Source organism: Daphnia pulex, chromosome 1 (assembly GCF_021134715.1).
Source record: "Daphnia pulex isolate KAP4 chromosome 1, ASM2113471v1".
In the NCBI taxonomy this organism is placed as follows: Eukaryota; Metazoa; Arthropoda; class Branchiopoda; order Diplostraca; family Daphniidae; genus Daphnia; species Daphnia pulex.
Window position 1 is genome coordinate 7,797,068 of NC_060017.1, and position 19,169 is coordinate 7,816,236.

General features: G+C 41.9%; 4 protein-coding genes and 1 long non-coding RNA gene across 8 annotated transcripts in view; 1 reads left to right on the plus strand and 4 right to left on the minus strand.

Moving 5' to 3' along the window:
- Positions 1-89: 89 nt before the first annotated feature.
- On the minus strand, positions 90-4,374 carry LOC124193641 (DNA topoisomerase 3-alpha-like). The gene is made up of 15 exons (XM_046587566.1): positions 4,214-4,374; positions 4,049-4,109; positions 3,592-3,977; positions 3,376-3,526; positions 3,094-3,298; positions 2,917-3,001; positions 2,691-2,849; positions 2,414-2,614; positions 2,205-2,357; positions 1,863-2,140; positions 1,712-1,799; positions 1,387-1,644; positions 880-1,316; positions 249-814; positions 90-188 (listed from the first exon to the last, which is right to left on the minus strand). The coding sequence occupies exons 1-15, from the start codon at positions 4,331-4,333 to the stop codon at positions 154-156; spliced, it is 3,183 nt and encodes a 1,060-aa protein (XP_046443522.1). The 5' UTR covers positions 4,334-4,374; the 3' UTR covers positions 90-153.
- A 95-nt stretch (positions 4,375-4,469) lies between these two features.
- Positions 4,470-6,360, minus strand: LOC124193657 (sedoheptulokinase-like). Its single transcript, XM_046587584.1, has 2 exons — positions 5,031-6,360; positions 4,470-4,964 (listed from the first exon to the last, which is right to left on the minus strand). The coding sequence occupies exons 1-2, from the start codon at positions 6,224-6,226 to the stop codon at positions 4,763-4,765; spliced, it is 1,398 nt and encodes a 465-aa protein (XP_046443540.1). The 5' UTR covers positions 6,227-6,360; the 3' UTR covers positions 4,470-4,762.
- A 320-nt stretch (positions 6,361-6,680) lies between these two features.
- LOC124193728 lies at positions 6,681-8,381 on the minus strand. 4 transcript variants are annotated; one of them, XR_006874427.1, is made up of 5 exons: positions 8,116-8,377; positions 7,783-7,945; positions 7,696-7,718; positions 7,460-7,615; positions 6,681-7,389 (listed from the first exon to the last, which is right to left on the minus strand). It is a non-coding gene; the product is annotated as an uncharacterized LOC124193728 (long non-coding RNA). The 4 variants fall into 4 exon arrangements; XR_006874421.1 differs by having other exon boundaries at positions 7,460-7,718; positions 8,116-8,381; XR_006874426.1 differs by lacking the exon at positions 7,696-7,718 and having other exon boundaries at positions 7,460-7,640; positions 8,116-8,376.
- Positions 8,382-10,419: 2,038 nt separating this feature from the next.
- LOC124193718 (mapk-regulated corepressor-interacting protein 1-like) lies at positions 10,420-12,503 on the minus strand. The gene is made up of 6 exons (XM_046587690.1): positions 12,151-12,503; positions 11,616-11,709; positions 11,379-11,518; positions 10,718-10,771; positions 10,587-10,637; positions 10,420-10,516 (listed from the first exon to the last, which is right to left on the minus strand). Exons 1-6 carry the CDS (start codon positions 12,200-12,202, stop codon positions 10,446-10,448), a joined length of 462 nt encoding a protein of 153 aa, XP_046443646.1. The 5' UTR covers positions 12,203-12,503; the 3' UTR covers positions 10,420-10,445.
- Positions 12,504-16,327: 3,824 nt separating this feature from the next.
- LOC124205613 overlaps positions 16,328-19,169 on the plus strand; it is a 29,117-nt gene continuing 26,275 nt past the window's right edge. The window contains exon 1 of the mRNA XM_046603098.1: positions 16,328-16,642. The gene's annotated coding sequence lies outside the window, so the exon portion shown is untranslated. The remainder of the gene's footprint in view (positions 16,643-19,169) is intronic.

The following is a 19,169-nucleotide window of genomic DNA, read 5'->3' on the forward strand; positions in this document are numbered from 1 at the left end:
AATATTAGGATGAAACAGAATACATTTATTACACTATTCGTTTTGATCACTTCGTTTGATCTAATCGTCGTGAAATAACTGTTCAATGCTTCCAAAGTATCAACACATGTCTTTATTTGACTGAACTGAACGGGAGTACGCCAGCGAAAGACATTAGGCAAAATCAGGACAATGATTTCTAGTGTGACCTGCATTCAGAAATTAACAGTTTGTAAACAATACGAAAAGGAATGTAAATATTAGCCTACCTTCTTGACCGCAGTTTCCGCATTTCCTCGCTCTTCTTTCGGTAGTGGATGACGGATCACTAGACTTCCCACGACCGCGTCCTCTTCCTCGCCCTCTTCCTCTAGAACCCGTGTCTTGATTCGATCCTCCTCGGGAGTCTTGATCAAATCCACTTCCGCTAGCGCCGGTGTCATCCATCCACTTGAAGAAATTGCACTGTGCCTCACGCGGTTTGGCGCAACAATAAAATTGACGCCCACAATTTGGTCCTGGTTTTTGGGTTGTTCTTGTCGTGGCCAATTCACGACCCCCTCCGTCACAGTCACAGTAAGTCTCCGAATCATCGTTATCACGTCGCTCATTCCGGGCAGTCGGCTGACGGAAAAATGCTTCTCCTGCCCCACCACGACCATTTTGAGCAGCTGGTGCCGGTACATTGGCAGCATCAGCCCATAGGAAAAAATCGCAGCCATCCTGTTGTTTTGCACATTTATAGAACTGCCGACCCGTGTTGGGACCTTCCTTCCTAACCGTTAGGAGCAAAGCATCAGGTGCGTCCCTGCACTTGCATACAATCGCAGAGTCCCTAAGCAACAAAACAAAAGGTTTAGATTGTTTAAGATCCATTTCACTTTAGTAAATCATAAATACCCGTTGTTGTTATCAGATCTTGATGGCGGATGAGGCACAGGTTGACGGAAGTACGGCTGTGAAGGGATATTCGGTTGGGTAGCTCCAGAGAACGCTGAAGGAATTGGCGGTCGAGCACTTCGAGCGTTATTGGGAGCCATTGGGCGAGGCTGGACTTGAGGTCTAGGAAGAGTCGAAGCAGAGGAACGGGAGCTATTTGCAGAATACTGAGATCCGGAAGCGTAACCAGAAGAATTCCCAGAATCATTGGCAACTCTAGTGTTACTCGGCTGAGTGTTGTTTTGGTTTCGGGGTTGTGTTGCCAACGGACGGATTCCTAGAAGTTCCATAAAGTTTGGGTCGCATCCACCAATACAACCGCGATGAGTATCCGGGTAAAATGGAGCGTAAACTCCCGGGGTGAATTGGAACCGCAATAGGGGTGGATGAAAAGGACACTGGAGAAGAGATTGACTTGTAAAAAACAGAGAAGCACGATAGTTGTTAAATAAAAGACGAAATACAGACCGCGTTACACTTTTCCGCATCAACTTCCACTTGCTGTACAGCAGCTGGCAGCCAGACGGCGGTTTTACATTCAGGAAAGCCCATACAAGAGAAAAAGAAACTGTTGTCCTTTTTCCGTCGCAGAGTCATGTCCAAGTTACAAGCAGGGCACTTTCGGTAAGGCAAATTTGCATCTGGTCCTCCCTCAGGAATCATCGGTGGTGCTTCCTGTCGTTCCTCATTAAAGAATGTCGAAAGAGCCTCGTCGATTTTGATGACCTATTGTGGTTATTGTAATTATTTTAACTTGATTTGAAATGGCAACCATTCGTGAAAACAAGTTTACCTGTTCCATTGCTTGTACAAACACCCTTCTGTATCTTTCAATCTGCTCTCTCAAGACATCATTCGGATTCCTTTCTCCATCGCAAACTCTGCAAGATTAAATGTGCAATTAATACTAGGACGGGGTTAGGTTTTAATTTAATTTTTCCAACCTTTTAAGATCAGCCTCGAGTTCAGCTCTGAGATTTGGCTTTGAAAGCGCGATCCCCATGGCGTCATAACCCTGTACGAGTCCCATACCCAATGAACAAGGTAAGAAGCGTCCGTCGCCTTGTACGCCAGCGTACTGCCGCGATTTGACCGTCTCAATATGGTCAGCATGTGTGGCGTCAGTACCAATTCCATGTTTTTCCATCAATGAAATCAAATCAGCTTCACTTAATAGTTGAGGTGGACTAGTTTCTCCCTCATCCATGGTTATCGATGTCGGCTATAAAAGGCAAACAACAATTAGTATTTGACCGGAATATCCTGGAAATGTTTAAGTTTTATACGATGAAGCGCTGGCCTTCATTGAGTTGGGGAAGACTACGATCACTCCAGCGCTCGTACGGATATACTTCCAAATAGTTTCTTGCTACTATTTGCAATCCACTGGCGACGAAGCCTTCTTCTTGAATTTCGATTTCGGCCACCGTTTCGTAACCCTGTAAGAACCATAAACTTAGCGGAACGTGGAAATAAAATAAATTCCTCAACATACCTGGGCATCCTTACTGACGCAAGCTAAAAAATGGCGAACGATAAACTCGTAAAGTTTGCGTTCATTCTCATTATTTAAATTTCCTGCATATTTTGTTGGATGAATGGGAGGATGGGCCTGATCACTTTTCTTCCCCTGGCGAGGGTTCAGCCCTTCGTCCAAAACGCGTTGAGCGAATCCTCCCCAAGCAGGATCAACCGTCTAATGCAAAATATTTTAGCGTAACCAATATGATTATAATTCAAGAACACGAATAGTTAAGTTTGTCATGATATACCTGACACTGGACCAAAGGAGTCAGGTCCAATTCTTTGGGAAAGATATTTGTTTCGGTACGTGGGTAACTGATGAATCCTTGAGTGTACAATTTCTCGGCAATCTTCATCGTTTCCTTGGCATTGATTCGCAGTTTCCTGGATGCTAGCTTTTCAAGTTCCTATGACATAAATCGTGATGTAAAATTATATGCGGAAAAATAGACCAGACAAAAAAATTTCACATACAACAGTGTCTAAAGGCAAAGGTCTCCATTTGCTTTTATTCTTTGTTTGAACTTTGATTATTTCAGCTTCAGGGTTCTCCTGGCATCTTTTATCAATATCATAGTAATATAAATTTAATCAAAACTAATAACACTTGAATTTTAGTTGATAATGCTAGTTGATAATAATAACAAATACTTTTCAAGGAGTATTTGAACCACTGTTTGATCAAACAAATGGTGTCTTTTCCAAAGGAATTCAACGCGCTCTTCCTCATTGAGCTCCCAGACAACTTTGAGTTTCCAAAAATTCTCTCTCACAAAATCCTGTATGGCTTTATATCGCTCGACAATAAAGCCTAGAGTTGGGAACTGACACGAACCATAACTGATCATAGATTGGCCTACAAATTTTAAACATTATTATTGAAATGTTGAATTTATTTGTCGTAGACTTGATACAGCCAACAAATCCACTTACCAAGTGAGCCTGGGAAGACTTTTTGAAGTCGTAGAGTTTGAAATCTTGTAAATGCAGCACCAATTCTAAGATCCAACTCAATTCTAAGATCCACTGCATCACTGACATTTTTGTTAGGGGGGCCCAAATTTTGAAGTGCTCGAGCAATTGACTATAAAATAAAATTAGACAAATGGAATTAGATTGTAAATTTCATTAAGATAGTTAGCCTTTTACTTGGTATGTTATTTCAGAGAACTTTGCTCTGAACACTTGAATGCTAGGCTTGATTGCCTGACATACTGTGATTACTTCATAGCCAATATTTTCACCTTCTCTATCACAATCGGTCCAAATGATCAGGTATTTGCTCTTTTTGGTTTCTTCCTCCAAAGTTCTTTTGATGTCTTGATAGTCATCGGCAACAAATTTATGAATTGGAGCTTCAAACAAAGTAACAGGATTAACCCCATGCCACTTTTTATAATTTCCAACAAAGTCAGAAGATAGAAGATGACCAGTTACTGAAGTAACTGCCATTTTGACATTTTGGTTGAAAAGATTATGTTCAAACTCATAGATTTTGTTGAATTTGCTTCGGCCTTCTCTACGATTTGCACGACCTAATGTAATGAAGAACATATAATCCTATTACATTTGGCAGCTTAAGCATTGTGACTGTGTGAAGTATTACCGCGAGAAAGAAGTTCAGCAATATTTTTGGCAGCATCGTTTTTCTCTGCTACATTAAGCACCTACAGATAAACATCGAATTTGAGACGAACGTTTCGTTCAATACCCATGAGGAAATAGTAACATCATTCGTACAAGGATGATACCAATTCTTGCGACATGTTACCTGGACCATTTTACAAGACTCTGCTGATACGGCAGTTGTTTTACAACATCTAGTAAACTCTAAACGATTCAAAGAAACGTGTTTAATCCCCGACAATTTGAAATGAGAAAATAATAACATGACTTCCCATCCCTTTTGTTAGATCACCCGCCAATATGGAAGCCTCTTCTCTCCGCCAACCTAATGCGTCGCTTAAAAAATTTAAGCTAATTTAAGTTTTTTAAAAATTAAAATTATAAGACAAAAACTACTTGTTTAGGCAAGAGTGGATCATTTATTTTAAGAGAAAAGAATTGTACAAAGCACAAAAACATTAAAATAATTTGAAATAAAATTTAAAAAACAATACTATAGAATTATAGATTAATAGATGTGGAAAATCCAGTGGTGAACTGACAAAAGTTGTAAAGTTGCGTCTCTAAAATGACTTAAAAGGCAAGCTTATTTGCGTTGCAATATTCTAATAATAAAATGTTGATAATTTGTTTGGCAAATAATGGCAAGTACGTATGCTGGTAAACGACTATAGAAAATATTGATTTAGTTTTATCAATCCGTGGGCGTTCGTGGAGTATTTAAAGCGGCCAGAGCTGCTCCGTAAGATGCATCTCCTTCTTGCACGGTTTTAAATGGAATGTTTTTATATTGAACGGCAACTTGCTGTTGAAGAGGTTGGTTTCGACTAAGGGCAGATCCGGTTCCAACCAACTGGGTAACTCCGTACTGTTCCAGCAGAGTGGTGGACATCATGCTGTTTGGTGAAAACATAAAAATCAAACCGTCAAGAAAACTAGCAATAAAGAAGATAATTTATTACTTGTGCAAGTTGGTGATGAGTCCCTCAAATAATGCTTTCGCCACATTGCCGAGACTAATATTTCCCGAATTTATGTTGGATACTTCGGCGGCGGGCAACCTGGATAGATGACGTTCGCCAAAAAGGGTCGGAATGATGGTCATGGCTTGTTCAGTTGAATTTGATTGCTTCACCAGGGTCAGCATTTTATCCCAAATCAAGCTCTGCGGAACCCCGAAGCCCAAATCCTGCATCCAGGACTGCAGCATCCGAACGAAAGAAGCCATGACGTTGCCCCCGTTCAACGAAGCAGCGACGGCCAGATAGCGGTTGTCAAAATACGGGAAATATTCGATAGATGATTGCGTGTCCGGCAGAGTGAAGTCGGCCGGCATGCGAAAAGAAAGTTGAGCAGATGTCGAGATGTTTAACACGGCCGTGCATGCAATCTCGTTAGCAAGGGTGGATAACACGGAGCACTGCATGTCCCCCAAGGCGGTAAGCACTTGCGTTCCACGCGGGATGCCGCACCAGGTTTTCGACAAGGTACCCGCCACGGATCCGCTATCCATTACTTTCGGGAGAAGATGGATGGGGAAGTCGACAGTTTTCAAGATGTCTAGATTCCACGTCTTGTCTTGAGTGTTGAAGTAACCCCAACTGGCAGCATTTTGAATGGACATGACAGGGCAGTCGAGGTCACAAAGCATGGAGACAAGAAAGTCTTGGATGGTCCCTGCACAGCTGTAAAGCGAAAGCTCTTCTGGCTCATTTCTCAGCTTCCATAAAAGTGTGGCACATCCATATCCTGATGCAATTCTCAAATGGGAGTCTGGTTTGGGAACTTCGCTGAGGAATTCCAAGGAGCACCTAGAATCTTGCCAAGTGTACAGTGAGCTAAACGGACCCTTACCCAATTCAAAGCGATCACTGCTTGATGTGGTCCAAGCGGTTTCCTTATTCCAAAGCACAACACCATGCATTTGTCCACAGACGCCGATCTTTGTAACATTCTTGAGCAAATCTCTAGGAATCCGACCGATGCAATTATGAACGGCCGATATGATTTTCGAAACATCTTGTTCGGCTCCTTCGCCGGCCTGTGTGTCCTTGCTTTGCTTGGCTACCACTTTGCGTGAATGGATATCTACAACGCTGACTTTAACAGAAGTAGTTCCTAAATCCAGACCGAGAACGAGATTGGCTGCTGTGGCCATGTTTTTCTTCTGCTTCGTACGTGACTCTGCTTACCGGTCAATAGTTGGGAGGTTGTTTATTTGTCAATTTCTCGTTCTGTACTGCTCGAGACAGACAGACGAAAGGTCTTGTGTTTGTTTTGGTTTTTCAAAGCTGTCTGCAAGTTCGGCTGCTGTCCCTAAACTGCGAAAGCGAAACGCGAAACGCGAAACGCCTAAAATGCGGAAAGGCTGTGCGAAACGGACCAAAATTTTTGGACCGTTTCGCGGGACCAAATGCCGGAGGGCATACTAAAATGCGAAACCTCAAAATGCGAAACGAAAATGTTTTCTTTTCCCCACCAGAGTGCAAATTGACGGATGAGGCCCGTTTAGGCCGCCATGTTTCATGACTCATAGTATATGTAATGTGAATGTATGTATGGATATGAATGTGTGTACACTATATATTAACGAATATTACTTTTCGCTAGAGTTTTGAAAATAAAATGTTTGTATTTCATGGGAAAACAGTCTTATCAAATTAAATTTATTTAGTCGACTCGATTACTCTTGTTTCTTCAAGAGCACGGGGGTCCCTCGGATGAGCTCTTGAATGAGAAATCTCCAATTAAGTCTTTGTGGAATAGAGGCGGAAGAAGCTTTCAGCACGTTTTAGCTGGGTGGCATTTTCAATAAATTTCAATCGAATAGCTATATATATTTAGACGCCGGGCTGCTATCGGCTGATAGTTTTTTCCATTTGACTTGGTCAGCCGATTTTCCTCGGCGAACAACTGTTGAGAGAAATTCCGGCTAAGAGAAACAGATTGATCGAATGACATAGAGAACGTCGACGACGTAACAATGTGTTAATGTACCCCGCTGGGCGCTGTGGGATTATTTTATTTAAGACATTGAAAGGGGGGAGCAATTAAATTTCATTTCTTCAGCCGCTACTTTATTTCGGTTTAAATTATGAAAAATTGAAGTCAAAAGTCAGCTATGCGTCTTGGGACGGGCTGATGAGTGATTCAACCGAGGTATGAAATAAATCAGCCTACACCACCTAATGATAATAAAAGAAGAAAAGATTAAAACAAATTCTATTATCGAGCAAATTAAGCTTAACATTTTTCCCCCGTTGACAAAGTCATCGACACGAGCGTTCTTTCCATGCGCACATGCACACATATTGTATCCACCTAGCCATCACAGAAGAAGAAAAATCAAGAACCGAAACTTTCCTTAAACATAAAAATGATTCTTTGATACCTGAATTGTAGATTGAAAATACAAAGATTTGATTTGTGATGCCAATCTTCTAGCGCTTGTAGCAAAAGTAAAGCACAGATACGCCTGCTCCACACTATTACTTGGGCAGCATGAGCTATGAAACTATTACCACTCTCAGAATTCCACCAAGGTTTTCTATGACAGGGATAACAAATTATTGCTTTGAACAAGAAAAGCGATTAGAAAAGAAAACACTTGCATAATTTTTCCGTCACCTCAGAAACAGTAGATGTATTACCTATGAGAACAGACAAGTATGAGAATAACATGCAGACAGCATGATAATTTTAACTAAAAAATACCTCAGAGAATGTAGGTTACAATGTATCAGGTGAAACATCATGTCACCTCACATTGGGAAGTTTTTTCTTTACTCTCATTTATTTCTTTGCAGAAAGACAGCTTACTTCAGCAAAACGACAAAGCAAGTTTCATGAAGTGGACATCTCCCATGACTTTAATTATCTAAAAAAAATGCATCAATTAGTTGGGCGAAGAAAAATATTAGAAAAAACAAAGTATCTTAAACATCAGATGAGTTAAGTTTGGAATCAATAAATTGACTATGTCAAATTCAATCCATTCCCTCCATTAGATCATCAACAAAGATTGCAAAAACCCACGAAATTACATACCAAGTTTAAGAAGTATTGCGGTGATTGAATGGCAAATAACGTGAATCACAAATCAAAATCATGAATACAATAGGTAAATACACAAAACTGTAATATCCTTTTAATTTAACGAATTATATACAAAACAGAAACTAGGATAAACTAACTCGAAGGCAAGGTGTTTTTATCTTGACGAGTAGATTTTTGTGACGCAAGTATGTTAATGGCGTCGTCTGTTGACGTTCTGTTGACGTTTCGCACCCACCGATTTCGCATTTTAGTACGGACCCAAGGCCTAAAATGAGAAACAAGGTCCCAACTTTTGGGTCCGTTTCGCACAGCTTTTCCGCATTTTAGGCGTTTCGCGTTTCGCGTTTCGCTTTCGCAGTTTAGGGACAGCCTGCAAGTTCATCTAACGGCCAATTTTGGAACTTGCAGCGACTCACACAAATGGCTAACGTCTAGACGTTTGAAAAATGCTATTTTTGCATATAAGGAATTGAAATGAAATTACTCGTCAACAAAAATGACAATGGTTATAGATCTGGAGAATAAGAGTTAAGGTTCATGTCCAAAAATGTAAAAAGCTCACATCCCTGAAGGCAATTCAAGCAGGTGAAAACCGGTTGAGAGAAACGGAAAAAACCAAAAACAACAACAAATGTTTTAAGGGCATCATTATTTCTAGGTACTAGAGAAAGGTTTGTTGTCTTTTCTCTCTCTCTTCGTGTTTTTCAAAAAGAAAAATCGAGCTACAGAGTTCGTCCATACCTTCGGGTTATTAGGGTGGGTCTCTTATGAAAGCGGAAGATTTTGTTGCCATGGCCTTTTCCCCTTCACCCATCGTTATCTTATCACACAATCAAAACAGGTCAACGGACGAGATCTTCTTCTCGCGTGGTCTAAAGTCTAAACAAGTAACTTTCCAGAAAAGGTTTTCCCCATCATCATGAGACAAGTAATAAAAACAAAGAAAGATAACATGTTTCTTTTTTTATATAGATATAGCATTTTCTTATATTGTCAACTGAACAATTGCGACTACAATCGAGAGATGATCGAAGGTGGGAGGGGGGGGGGGTTTGATACGGAAAAATCGAAAATTTTTCTTTTTTGGGTTTTTCCCTTTCAACTAACCAAACGAATGGCACTACTACCGTGGAAGTATACGCGAGATTCCTCGTCGCAAGTCTTACGCATTTTTACCGGATGTGCGGATTCAAAATAGTAAACGCGCGAATCCGCACATCCTTCAAAAGGCGTAAGGCTTCGACAGGGGCTGGATCCCTCCACCCGGTTCAATTTCCTCAACACCACACCCTTTACACATTATTAAATCAGTATATGAGGGGGGAGACAGAGTCAGGTCACATGTTTTCATGCCTTAATATTGTTTCAAATCATAACTACATTATCATCATCAATTCAGCTGCTCTCCAGACAGACATGCTTTCACACATTCATTCGAAAACAAATGAACCAGAATAAAAAAAAACAGAAAAAAAATTAATCATTTGATTCAAATAAATCAAAAAACAAAAAAATACCCAAGGTCGGGGGGTAGGTCAAAATGGCCGTCAAGTTTTTAGTGTGTGTGTGCCCTTATATGTTGTCTACAAGAAAAGAAACCCGATCGTATCGTAAATATAATAGAAGACTCGGGGGACGAACGTACAACAACGGGGGCAAGTCCGGTGCTCATTTGACTTTCATTTCTTCCAACCTTCTCTCTCACTACAGATTTCCATTTTTATGTCTTTCTCTCTCCCCCCCACAACTAGTATCACATTCTTCTAATGAGTTCCGACCATCAACCACGAACAAAGAAAAATCCTACGAGAAGAGAAAAAAAAATATTTGGAGGGGGACCTCCCCCAAACAGTTCACCCGTTTCCGATTGACTTAAAGCAGCCCGCAACCAAGTAACGTGAGCACTCTTTAAGTGGATCGGATTCTTGGAGAAACTAAAGGGGACGACGAGAACAGGGAGGGATTCTTCTTCTCTCTACCAGATGTGTGGCGACTAAAATAAAAATATTTTTAAACGAAAGATATGGCAGCTACTTTCCGGTTCACCTGATGTTTTACATTATTTGTGTGTCTCGCTCTTTCCTTACTCCCCACACTCACGCCTATTATTATTTCCTTTTAATCATTCATTCAAATCTCATCTTCTTCTACGGCTTCGTCAGGGTGCTCTCGGCAGGATTCTTTCCAAGAAGTTTGTTTCTTCTTTCTCTTTTTTGTGTTTCTTCAAGGTGATGAGAAAATGGTTTTCTTTTTTCTTTTACAGGTCATAGCTCGCTCGGCATTTGTTTTTTTGTGTAGAGACCCTGATGGCCGGTTGGCTTTCAAATGGATTGTGTCAGCGTGTGGTAGAGACGACGGCCCCACCATCCCTCCAGGTCGAAAGGTTCGAAATCTGTAAACAACGTCGTAAAAAATTATTAGACCATTATGATTAGATAAGAGACTATGCAAATGATTCTCACCTTGAAGGGCTGGATTAGGACTGGCGTCCTGGTAATACGTCACGGAGGTACCTGTCGTGTGTACAAAACGACTCCATTAACATCAAAGTCAAAATAATTAGCTGAATTAAATTGTGTGACGCAACATTTACCCTCGGCAGTTGGCACAGTTGATGTTTTCAATTCTCGATTCACTCGCTGCCATCCTGCAATGGAATTCAAACAAAACAACATTTTTGTCAGTAAAATATGACTCGAGCAACTCACGTGCACGAGGCGATGGGCGGGAGTTGGGAGGACAAGTTTCAAGACGGGTGGGAAAAAACTCGAAATAGAATTTCTCCTGGCCCCCAACGAATCGATATTTGAGGCGTGTTCTTTAAGGATCGATCATAGAAAGCGTGAAAAAAAAAGAAAAAATTTGGCCGTTGCCAAGACTCGGTTGCCATGACAACGCAACCGGTTTGGTGTGTGTGTTATCTGTTTTCCTGCTATGGCAAGCACACCTCTCGTATCCAGTTTGCTCATTGGTCGGTTTCGCCGGGCTACAGAGAGTTGGCTGACGTCAAGAGGCCTTGGTGCCATAGAGAACGTGTGGTTCCATCTTTCTCCGTTCGTTCAGAGATTCACACAATAGACTACCCCATAAAATGTCCGACCCAACTATATCGATAGCTAAGCTCCATGTTTTCTTTTAAAAAGTTCAATGTTTGTTTTCCGACTAAAAAGAATCTGGCGAAACAAAAAACAACCAGGCGCCCCCATGGCGACAGGGTTGTTTAAACACAATTCGAAATAAATGTTTAAACTTACTGTCGTAGACGTATTTGATTAATTCCTGTTGACTCCTCGTGAGGATTTCAGGCTGTTGGTGATGGTGGTGATGTCGGTGACTACTGTGAAAGTGGCGTTTATTCGTCGTGCTCACAGCTTGGAATACAGGTCTCGGTGGGCTGACAATATCAAAAGAAACACGAGATGAAAAGAGTTAATTGCGTCAGCCAAGTAACTCGAGATGTGTGTCGCAGTTATTATGCTAAATAAACTCACCTCATGGAGCCCAGAGATTCCACTTCATCCGAATCGGAATTCTTCCTCGTCATGTCGCGAATTGTGTCCAAACTCTCCAATTTCTGCGCCAATCCTGTTACATTTGAAAAGAAAAATGAACTTGTTAGTAGATCTTCTTCGGCTGCAGCTTCCATCGTGGTTACGTAACAGACACAACAGTCGAGCCGGACAAAGGAAAAAGATTCAGCAAACTGAACGTCTTTTGGACCTGTTCCAAAACGTTTACATTTCTTTTCACTTGTCCAAAAGAGGCATGGCCACATTTCACGAATAGAAATTTTTTAAGTTAAAATATCAAGATCACGAGCGAGGAGGTTCAAAATCCACAATGTGTACCTGTGCCTTTTGACCTGTTTATTTCCAAGTCTCAATCCACACGCACTATCGTGTGTGTGTGTACCCACAGACATTTTCAAAATAACAATTTTCTCTTTCTGTAGAAAATCCCCTCCCCCCCCTACACACACATACAAGGAAATGATTCTTCTAGAAATTAATAATAAATGAGGCTTACCTCGCCGGGTTTTGGCCACGATTTGACTAGGTCCTTTGGAAATGGTGTACATCCTTCAGGTGTGGAGTTTTACGTGATGTCAACGACGGAAATATGAAAAGGTTTCCTTCTTTGGATGATTGATTGGAGAAAAAGTAAGCTGGATCAAGTTTCAATAATCCAGCAGCCAAAGTCGGTGATGATACGACGAAATGGGTGAAAGTTTCGTCTGGAAAGAAACTTGTGTAGTGCAACGCCGAAGCAGTGCAAATGGAATAAATTGTTACAGCGGGATCGACGTTTCTCTACGCCAGTCTTGTCTGCACGAGTTGTGTGGAGGGAATGGGAACTACACGGAGGCCGGAAAAAGATGGGAGGAGCTTGTTGGATCCATTTTCTGTGGAGGGAGAATCCTAGACGCCATCTGTGAGTCGATTTGTAAACTGTTTGGTAAAATTTCATCGATTTCCAATGCCAAACGAAGGATTTTTGTTGTTTTTTCTAGGCCATTTTGTCAGGTCGATTAAATGGCGAATCGATCGTCGAAATTCCGCCAAAGGCCCGTGAAATGAGAAAATGGATTCGCTCGCGAAATTTTTTTCGAGCCAGCAAACAAACAAACGAATTGGTTGTCGACAGCAATTTGTCATCGCCGCGGCGTTCCGGTTCCCCGAACGTTGCGCCCACATTTGAACACGTCGAAAATGTCTTCCCAATCCAATCATCTGATTGATTGAACAGCGCCAGGCAAAAATATAAAAAAAACTTTGAGGGAAGAAATTTTTGAAAAATAGAAAATAATACGACGGTGGATTCAATTCGGTCGGTTTGACGGTCAAATTGATGGGCATAATCCGTTGTAAAGTGGACGCAATTCATCGTGAAAAAATAAAAAAAAAAGACTTGGCGTATTATAAAAGGGGCGAATCTCTCATTCTGGCACGGTTCTCACGAATAGCCTAGTACATTACTCTACTAAAAGAAAAGGAGCCCCAAAGTTCGATTGCGCAATCCGTATAATAGAGCCTCTCTCTTTGTACACATTACACTTCACTCAATCACGTCCAAATGGACTTGGCCGAGTTCAGTACATGGACCTTTTCACACAAATGATGTCGACTTGCGAGCGCATCTTCACCAACTCTCCTGCTGCCGCTAGGAGCTTCATTAGGAGCACCTTTTCAAAGAATGCTCAACCTGTTTGTTGCATTCATTTCAGATTTTGTTGAATTCTTTTATCTACGTGAACAGTTGGAAATATTCTTTGGGGCTCCTGCAGGTCGCAGGTGGACGACGAACTTTGATCGTCTCCCCAAAAATTATTAAAAGCAGACACACATGTATCTCCCTCTATTGAATGCAGCTGGCAAAAAAAAAACAAATGGAGAAATAAATAAATAAATAAATAAAAGGAGATTTGACTGGAAGATAAAAATGGGGAAAATAGTAAAAGGTTATACAACTACGTGAGATGATTGGCTTTTATTTCGGCGAAACGCATCACGCCTGGCTCTCTATATATCTTTAATTGATGGAGCACATCTGCTGCCATGGCGACGCTTTCCAATTATCGCAAGGATATGGCGCTCCTCTGCTCGACGCACTTGCACCGAAAATACACACCTAGCTCTAAAAGCTCACGCCACGCTCTAAAATGTGCACCGGGAGAAATTTATATCTCGCTCTATACGTCGCTATATGTACGTATACGTACGTACATACACAAAACTATCAGGAATGAAAATTTAGACTCTGCTCGTCCTCGGCATCACCGTCAATTATTCAGCGCTGCGTTCTATAATTTGCTATTCGACAAAGTTTTTACCCGGCTCTTATTTTCTGGTTCCCCCAACAGTTTCTGTTTTATTTTATTTTTTTGTTACGTAACTTTTCACGTTATACTTATAAAACAAACGTAGAAAAACTGCGCACCGCCATTTATTTCACGTGTCTAATGCGTTTAAAGTTTGTGTGTGTATCAATATCAACTGTATGTATAATAACTCGTGTATTTTAACTCTATTAGACATATCAGCTGTTGGTTGTTGCGTGAGTGTCTAGACTTTTGATGAAACGCGCCGGCGGCGGTAGTTGGAAAACTAAAAAAAAATACAGACGAGAGCCTGAAATGTCGAAATGTGTGTAGTACCCGCTCACGTATACGTCTCTCTATCTCTCTAGGCCTCCTCCAACTTGTTCAAAAACTTTTGGGGCGCGCCAGCAGACGCGTGACGTGATGAATAACAGAATTGAGCCAGAAATAATCAAAAGAAGACGACGCGCTCAAGCCTCAAGGTGAGATATTTCGATTGTTCTGTCCTTTTTCGCGGTGGTGGTTTACCTATTGATTCAATCTAATTGAAATTGAATGATCCAATTGAATCACACAACATTATTGGGCTTTCTAAATATATTGTAGTAGATATAGTAATATGTACCCGGACGCGGCGAGACGCGGTGTCTGTCGTGCGCTAAAGGGAGAAGGAAATCCACTTGAATCCTTGTAGACATTCGAGTGCGTTCACGTGTATGGAGCGACGACGCCGGTAAAAGGGGTCGGGCGTCGTCAGGTGGCAAAAAGGGGGTCGCCTTAGTGATTCTCCTTGACGAGGTGCATTTCACAGCGACTCTGAGCACTGTGTGCTGTGCTGTGAATCGATTCGTCAGCTGAACAGGAGTCGAGGACATATAGATCCTAGCAGCCGCCACCGCCGTGATGTGCACCAGGATGGAAAGAAACGGGACTGAAAAGAATAAAAGAGTCTAAGAGTCGTGATAAAAGAGAGACGGGCCAGCACAGTCAGGTAGAGAGATATCTAGATCTAGCGCGATGAATAATGGATGCTGGCATTATTTAAACTCTCCTTTCTATATACTTTCTATATATGCTCTGCTTTGGCTGGCGTGGCTTTCTGCCCTGGCTGCTGCCGTGTGACTCTCGTTCAACTCGTTTTGGCTGTTTCCTATGGGAGTTGCACACAGTATAGGAGGTTGACAGGATCACGCAGGGAGTCAAGTGGATAGCCCACCCTTTCCTACACTCGTGTGATCGATTTCGCCGTTCAACACACACACAGCACAGAGGAGAGAGGAGCCACGAAAGATCACACACACACGCATTTGATATAGACCACCCGACTATATAACACACATGCAGCCCAGCAGCACAAATCTATATGTAATAATAGATAAATGGAAGAGAGGAGTACCGTCTGGCCTTATACATAAAAGGCACAGGGAGAATCTCTAGTCCCTGGAACAAAACGTCACGTTTGCTTTGCTTGGCTCCGATCCTGCTGGTGCTGCGTGAATGGGATCGACTGAAATCACACGCCAACAATCACGCGGCATACATCTTATTATTCTCTTTCTCTCTTCTATATTTTTCATATGAAAGAAGAAGAAGAAAAAAAAGAGATGAGACCATCCAGCATCTCACCCTTTTGTCATCTCTAACTATTCAGCCGCTATTCAGTTTATTATATCGTCTAGCCAGAAAAATGTCATGTGTATTTTCTTTTTATTATTATCATTATTATTAGATTTCATTTATCAATTATTGTTTTGATATTTTAGACTAAATTTTGGGGGATAAAGTCAAATGAATTGGTGCCATCAGGATGGATTATTGTATAATGACTTTGTTTGACTGTTTTTGGGCCATCAGAAGGATTTCAGGGATGGATTAGCTTCTTCCGTGTCATCCGCAGTTTTTATTGTTGTTGTTGTTGTTGTTGTACCTTTAGTATAGATGGTTCTGTGGCCTCTGGGGATGCGCTAGAGCCGGGCAGAAATAACAAAAAACAAGAAAAAGAATAAGGAAAAACAAACATCCATGTGAAGAGGATATATAGAGCGCAAGCGCAACTATTGTGCTAACTCAAGTGCTGCCTCCTCTTTTTTTATATTCCGCCGGCTGCTGGATGCTGTGTGCTTCATCCGCTTTCTCCAGGGCGACCTCAACAGAGCTAGCAAGCTGCCAACATCACCACTAGAGGCCATATATAGAAAATGTTCACATAGTACTATCTTATAGACCCGACCCCCCTTTCCATCCATCCATCCATCCATCCATCCATCCAGGATAGCTAATACATATCCTATACCATCCATAGCCGTGGGCGGGATTCTACATATCCCAGCCAAACTGCTGGGAGAGAGAGCTAGATCCCTCCCTCTTTTTCAACTCCTCCAGGCAGGGACAGTCGACTGTGGAATAGTGGCGAGAGTGCATGGCGGATGCCGTAACAAGACCCAGCAAGTCAGTCACTCGACGATTCCGGGACGGAGCGCACGCGTTTCCAACCACGTCCGCCGCTTCCACATTGGAATCAGACTTTTTTATTATTTCTACCAATCATTTTCGATTCACAGTTCGCTCATATCCAGTTCGATTGATCAAGTTGACAACAACCAGCACCGACACCCAGCACCCCAGTTATATTCCCAACTATAGTAGACAACATCCAGTGAACTTGAACATTCAAATCGGCTATTTCACACACGACAAAAGGTAAGTAATTTTGAATCGATTCTTGGTGCTGATATTCTGTGTAGAGCCTAGCTAATTGGCTAGAGACGTGATACATCTATTAGCTACTTGCTGTGTGTTTCGTTCGCCCGGTTCCTATACAAAGATGAGATTCCCAGCAACAATTTTAACATAGAAAAAGGGGGGATGGATGATATTTTTTCCACCTTCATTTCACAAAAAGTTCAGAATCCATATTATTACACATTATACTGTTTTTCTTGTTATTTTCTTGCTGATCAATGGCCAACTCTTTGATGTTTCTGCGAGTCTATCTGCTCATTTCGATCCCTCCCGCCCGTGTGTACATCCTGTCGAATAAATCGCTGATTGTTGCTGGCGCGTTTGATTGATCTTCTTGTTGTCTTGTGTGGAGGTCGACCGGTGATCGAATCAAAACTCGCCGGCCAAAAAAAAAAAAAAGATTTTTTCAAAAAAGGAAGGAAAAAAGATGTGAATGAATGAAAGAAAGATTGAAAATAACCAAGAAAATATAGAAATAGCGCCGGCCATTTTTCTGGTTAGGTCTAGTCTATATACACGGCGCGACCCACTCACGCCCACTTATGCCGTGCAGGGCCGTGACAGCCAAAGGGGCCGTCAACACAATAATTCAAAGAATCGTTCAAATATTGAAAAGCTTATTTGACGCCGGCCAAAAAAAGATCTATATAGATTTTTACCATTACATCTCTACATAGTGTGTTACACCTTGATGTATACTCTCTCGGTTCTTACATGTACGCACGCATAGTGTACAGTCCAGCAGCATCAGTGGCTCCATATTGTTGTATTTTATATCTATTTCTTCTCTCTACTGCTGCACTCTATACTCTCGGCCGTCGCTATATAAAATGAACTGGTAAGTTCGACGTGAGCCGAGCACTTCCTTTACTTCCGCTTTCTTCCTAGCGGAAACAATAACGCCAACAAGGAGAGATGGACTCTCTCCCCTCAGGGAAGAAAATCTCCAGCCTCAGCGTCCACCAGTTCAGCCCCTTGTTCCATGTAAAAATGTCGGACAAAACTATACACAGCAGGATCTATGTGCGCCGCAATAATGTAACAAGCGCCGAGTCAACTTACCGTGCAGCACATACACAGCACGAGTGACGAGCATTAAGGGGAAAAAACGGACGAGCCAAATGCATTCGAGTGTTGAGCTGCTGCTGGGCCTGGCCGGCATCATGTCTATGCTGCAGCAAACGAGGCGGCAAACTGATGAGAAAAGATCGAAGAACATCAGGAAATAGAAGAACAAGAAAAAAGGGAGAAACTGTTATATAGGGGGGGGGGGGGGGAGTCTATAAGAAACTGCTGTCGGCCGCGCATCTCCCAATAAGTTCCGGTTTCCTTAATACCTCCTGCCTGTGCTCCCTATATATTGCCTAGCCAGCAAACCGAGAGAAAATAAGAGAGAAAAGACACAAGTGAAAAAAAAGTATCTCTCTCCATCTTCTTATATATTATCTAGAAGCTATTTTAGAGATGTAATACTGATGATTGGCTCGACTGTCTATATAGCCCAATGGACTCTGTCTATATCGTCGTCCTGGCAAAGGATTTCCTTATAGATTCTCCGCTATACTGCTGGGCTGTGTGTTTTTTCTTTTTTGTTTCTTCTTCTTGTGTCGTTATACTGGTTCGTTGTTTGTTTTTTCTTCTGTATATGGGGAGACCAGCAGCAACTGTCCTGCTGGCTGCTGGATGTCTTTTTATATTATTCGATGGATCCGGCGTTGTGTTGCGATTGATCCGTATCGACAACTTTCTTCCATCCTTTTTGGTCGTCGTCTCTCCGCCCGTCTGATGTGGTGAGGCAAAAACGGGAGCAGACAGGAGCACACGGAGCGAGAGAGACGGCCGCGTATATAGCGTGACGGGCTGATGTATAGTACACGGTCGATTTGCACAGTAGGATCTTTTTTCCAGCAGCTTCCTTTTTTGATATTCTTTGATATACATTTCCCGCCACGATCGTATCAGAGAAGAAAAAATCGAATAAGATGAAGAATGGCAGAAATGAATCGCACAGACTTCCGATTATTTTATCCCTTTTTTATTATTTTTTATTGGCAAATGCATTATCTTTAACTGTAATATCAGACGGATTTTTTGGGGGGAGTACCGTGGATCCTATATAGATCCAGCCCAATTTGGCTCCGTCCACGGTGAACTGTATGACGTACTCGTCCAGCGAGTTAATCTGGGCGGAATTACATCAGACGAACCGGCAAACCCACCGCGAATAATCCGTTTCCCTTCATTCCAGCAAATGCATTTAGATGGTATATACCATACAGCAGTAATACTGCTTTTTACATCATTTTTTTTGTTTGTTGGCTATTCGGCATCTAAACTCCATCCGGATGGAGAACTGGGAAATTGAATGTGGGCGGACACATACAATCAAGAGTATATACATACATATAAACAGCCGCAGCAGCTATATAGGCAGAGATGGAGAAAAAATCCACTCACCGTGATGTGTTTGTCTGTTCTGTCCCCC